This window comes from Gossypium hirsutum, chromosome A12 (genome assembly GCF_007990345.1).
Source record: "Gossypium hirsutum isolate 1008001.06 chromosome A12, Gossypium_hirsutum_v2.1, whole genome shotgun sequence".
NCBI lineage: Eukaryota > Viridiplantae > Streptophyta > Magnoliopsida > Malvales > Malvaceae > Gossypium > Gossypium hirsutum.
Window position 1 is genome coordinate 99,206,083 of NC_053435.1, and position 4,528 is coordinate 99,210,610.

Below are 4,528 nucleotides of genomic sequence, written 5' to 3' on the forward strand. Positions count from 1 at the left end.
TATTGAATCCAAATGGAAGTGCCTGGATTTGATGTTGATCGTGATCCTCAACCCCATGGTCATAGAAGCCTGATTCAAAGCTTGTTTGCTTTCTGTCCTTCACAGAAAGCATTAACAACCTCTGCAACTCACATAAACATGGAGTCCTGGGATGGAAACTCGTCATCTTCTCAACATCCCGATTCAGGTATTTTCTCCCACAGATTATCACCCAACACTCAAATCCATCTTTTCTCACCCAACCCCAGCAATGAAGATGAGGGCAGAGTGTGTCAAGCAAGCATTGTGGTGGATGAAAAGAGGCTGAGGAGAATGATATCCAACAGGGAATCTGCAAGGAGATCCAGGATGAGAAAGAAGCAGCAAATCGAAGAGCTTCAATCACAGGTTAATCAACTTCAAACAATTAATGGTCAGCTTTCGCAAAAGTTGATCAATCTGTTGGAAAACAATCATGAGATCCTCCAAGAAAATGCTCAGCTCAAAGAGAAAGTTTCTACTCTTCATATGGTGCTTTCTGACGTGTTTGCACCTCTCAGGAATTCGGATGATTCCTCCTCCATGAAACCTAAATCAGCTTCTTAGAGATGCTAACATCTAAACTGGGGTGTGTTTATACATATACATATAACAACTTGTGAGGTTAAAATGGATGATGAACTAGTTTTGGAGCAGTCCTATGGCTCTGGGTTGGTGCTTTTGTTAATGTAACTTTATGTAAATAAATCGTTACAGGCTTCAATGGATTACATGAATAAGACACACACACATATATGTATATCAAATATACGTGTAATGAACTTTTCAGATGGCATATGTCGAACTTTACAGTATTCATCAGGATTAAACTCCATTAAAGCAGTTTGAATGTTCAATACCTGAACATCAGCCAAAATCCAGGCATTTGCAAACATCCAAATCAGCATTATTTTTTTAAAAGAAAAAAAATCAGCACTATTCATTCCCATCCTTAAAGCTACATGGGATTTTAATCAAGTTTTACGGGTTTGTTCCGTGATGAATTAATTAGATGTTTAAAGGTCGATGGAACATTTGCCTTAAGTTACTTTCGTACAAAACATACATGTTGTTTGTGTTTTTTGGAGGTTGTGTCCTTGTTCTTTTGGGTTCTGAATGGACATATACTGAAATATTTTCCGAACATAAAATTCTACTATAATTAAAACCATCATTGTATTTTTAAGTCAAATCTTATAGCATAGAAGTGTCTATTGATGCCAATGAGATCTTTTGGAAAATGACAATGACAGAAATTTTAAATCTTTTGGATGAGAGATTTAGAAGAAAATTTTATTTTTAGCAAAATTTTAAAATTTTATGAAATTTTTAAAGGAGCTTTGAGTAACTAAAATTTCATCGATTTTCAAAATTCTTTTCTTTTAAAATATGTAGTCTCACAATTAAAAAAAACATTAACTTTAAAGTGGAGCAATTTTTATTTAATTTCGATGTATATTTTTATATTTTATATTATTAAAAACATTTACATACTTTTACAAACCTCGTATTGCATATTTTTATATTATTTATTTTTAATATCATTATTTTTTTATCACTATTTTTAAACTTATTAAATTTCATTAACCTAAATTTTTCTTAAAAAATTATTTATTCAAACGAAATGCTAGGAGAATTTTTTTATAACCCTCACCAAAAGCTTGATTTTTGTTTATATGAATAGTTTTATAAAGTAAATTTAAATAAAGATATTTTTATTTTTAATATTAAATAGTGATTTAGTGAGTCAGGTAAGAATCATGAATTACCACAAGATCTGACCCAATCAAAATGAGCAGAGAATCCAATCCTTTCGCCAAATCCGTCTCCAGAAATAATTGCTTGATGTATTAACATAATTTATGCTATTTGTTACATAGGAATTGAAAATAAAAGAAATTTGTTAACAAAACATTGACAAATTGTAAAAAATTTCTGCTCTATTACTTCAAAAAGAGTTTGCGGTCTACATAATGCCTTTTTTGCATATGATAGCATATTTCAGAGAATGCCATCAATTGTGATATCAGCTATTCTTCTTAAGTGGGAGTTTCCCGTTTGAGATGTTATTTCAAGGCCTCGGCATTTGAACCACCATTGTTCGGATCCTTGAATGCATTCATCAGATCTGCAAATGATCTAGTGCAAGGCCACCTATAGACAAAGTTGTTCAGCACCAGCCATTTTTCTATGCTATTCATGTTGAAAGAAATTTGATCGTACCTGCTTGATAATATGGTCTCACTATCTATTGTTGTTTTCTCATCAAAAACGTTGCCTGAAAGAACAAAACGTTATGAACTGCTTTCAACTTCTCGTCAGACATTCGGGATGGGTAAATATATTATGTAAAGTTCAAAGCCAAACAAAATAGGAGCAGCAATGCATACCTCCGTAAAAGTTCTTCTTAGAGAAATATTTTGCCATCAACCGACGGGTGTAGTCAGCCTCAAATTTCTTGTACTTCTCAATGTTTTCTGGATTATCAAGAACCCTAACCAAAATAGGAGCACATCAAGTGATAGGATCACTGTGATATCCCAAGCTCAAAATAGGATCACTCTTTAACCGTGCACTTCATGAATTGAGTTATTTATATATGAACAATGGTGTGCTTTGGGGGAGAAATGATCAAGTTAAAAATAGTGAGAAAGTAATGATTCATTAGTTTAAAGATGGTTATTTACCCATACCACCCTCATAAACTCATAGTTGCTCAATGTCATGCAATCGTTGGTGACTAGACATGTCAATAAATGCTAAGCAATTCAAAGAACTACACTCGAGTTGGATACAGGTATGTGTGACATGGATATGTTCAATGGTTTTCAAGTTTTTTAATGTACTTGGAGGATGCATTGGAAGATCGTATCCCCATATCTATATATGAACAAGTGTTGGATGCAGTGCTGGACATGGATACTTCAGAAAACATAAGGAGTCGGAAGTATCAACAAAGTCATAGAACAAAATAACCAAAACCCAAAAGACTAAAATGATCAGCAATTTATTGTCCACTTGTCTGTCATCTACCAAGAATGTCAATAACAGAATAACATAATTTAAACAAATAATACCCTTAAATGACTTCTCAAGACTTTCAGATTAAAACTAACAATCTATTCTACATACAAATTAAAACCTTGTTTAAGCAAGGGCAGAAAGCTAATGAAATAACAATACGAGAGATGCATAACCATTCCAATTAGCTTTTCCTGAAAGTGAGAACAAACGCTTTTCCATTTAAAACACATGATCCAGAAACAAAGGACAGGATCAAAATAATTATATTAGAAAGTTAGAAACTATAACATATAAAATAGAAAACCATTTTAGACCACTATTTTCCAAATAAGACAGTAAGCTTTTCGTTTCACAAAGAGTCATAAAACTGCAGAGAAACAGCTATGCCAACTGTTTTAGGAAGTTCTTCTCCCATACTAATGGATTACCGAATAATCATCCAAGAATGCTGTTCTTCTAATGACTACAGTATTATACAACATCCTCCGGAAGTATGTAAACAGATCCGAAATGTATAAAATGCCATTAAGCCGACTGTGGATCAAGCTATTATTGCAAAAATGAACCAAAACCATGATATTTTTTCCTCTGGTTTACAAAAACTAAAATTCTTGATTAGACTTTTACCTTTATAAGTATGTGTGTGTGTATATATATTATTTGAGGGTTAAAAAACAGTTCAAATAAACAGGGTGCTATTGGTCGATAACAGCTAATAACTAGCCTAAAGTTTATGCTTTTTCCTTCACAATCATTCCTTTAAACATGAAATTACTGTGCAGAACTGGGTTAAATCAACGTCACATGCTTTAAAGAGATATTAAGCAATTACTTTCAAGTGGCTCCAAGGAAGAAGGGTGCTCAATGGAATTATATCTAAAATTTGAAAGTTAAAAAAGAGTAGAAAAAACCAACTTACGCAAAATGATTAGCAATTTGAGGCTTTTGGTCATCGACATTGAGCGTTCCATTTTCGCCGGTAGCAACAAACTGAGCCTGCGGTGGTAGAAGAGCGGTGGCAAGAGTGACGGAGGACTCAAAATGGGAAGCGGAGATTGAAGGAGGTGATGGTGCAGGTGGAGAAGATGGTAGACTCGCCATCGCCATAGAGATTTGGGCTTCTCTTTTGCTGAGTTTCTATCGAGTCTCTACTCTCGACTGACAAATCTCCTTCCTCACAAGAAATAGGGTTCGGTTTGAAGAAAAAAAAACCCCTTAGAATTCAATTGGGTCACCGTCGTCCGACAAGCCGGTTTCAATAACACTTTTTTGGTACATATTTCAGTAAAATTTTTAGATAAACTGTAAAAATAGCCTCCTTAGCTTATTTTTGTTTTAATGGTCTAAATTTTTTTATTTTTAATAAATAAAATCTGAAAATTAGGAATAAAAATTAAAGTCAATAAATTTCAAGTTAACCTCTTTTGATGAACAAACACCGATAAAAGTAATGGTTTTTAATCAATCCTTCCACAAGAATTAAGTC

The 4,528-nt window shown here is 33.4% G+C and overlaps 2 protein-coding genes across 2 annotated transcripts; one reads left to right on the forward strand and one right to left on the reverse strand.

The window, feature by feature from the left end:
• On the forward strand, positions 1-785 carry LOC107952540 (basic leucine zipper 43). Its single transcript, XM_016887775.2, has one exon. The coding sequence runs from the start codon at positions 13-15 to the stop codon at positions 583-585; it is 573 nt and encodes a 190-aa protein (XP_016743264.1). The 5' UTR covers positions 1-12; the 3' UTR covers positions 586-785.
• A 1,060-nt stretch (positions 786-1,845) lies between these two features.
• LOC107951201 (uncharacterized) lies at positions 1,846-4,528 on the reverse strand. The gene is made up of 4 exons (XM_016886154.2): positions 3,962-4,528; positions 2,409-2,512; positions 2,242-2,296; positions 1,846-2,172 (listed from the first exon to the last, which is right to left on the reverse strand). Exons 1-4 carry the CDS (start codon positions 4,147-4,149, stop codon positions 2,085-2,087), a joined length of 435 nt encoding a protein of 144 aa, XP_016741643.1. The 5' UTR covers positions 4,150-4,528; the 3' UTR covers positions 1,846-2,084.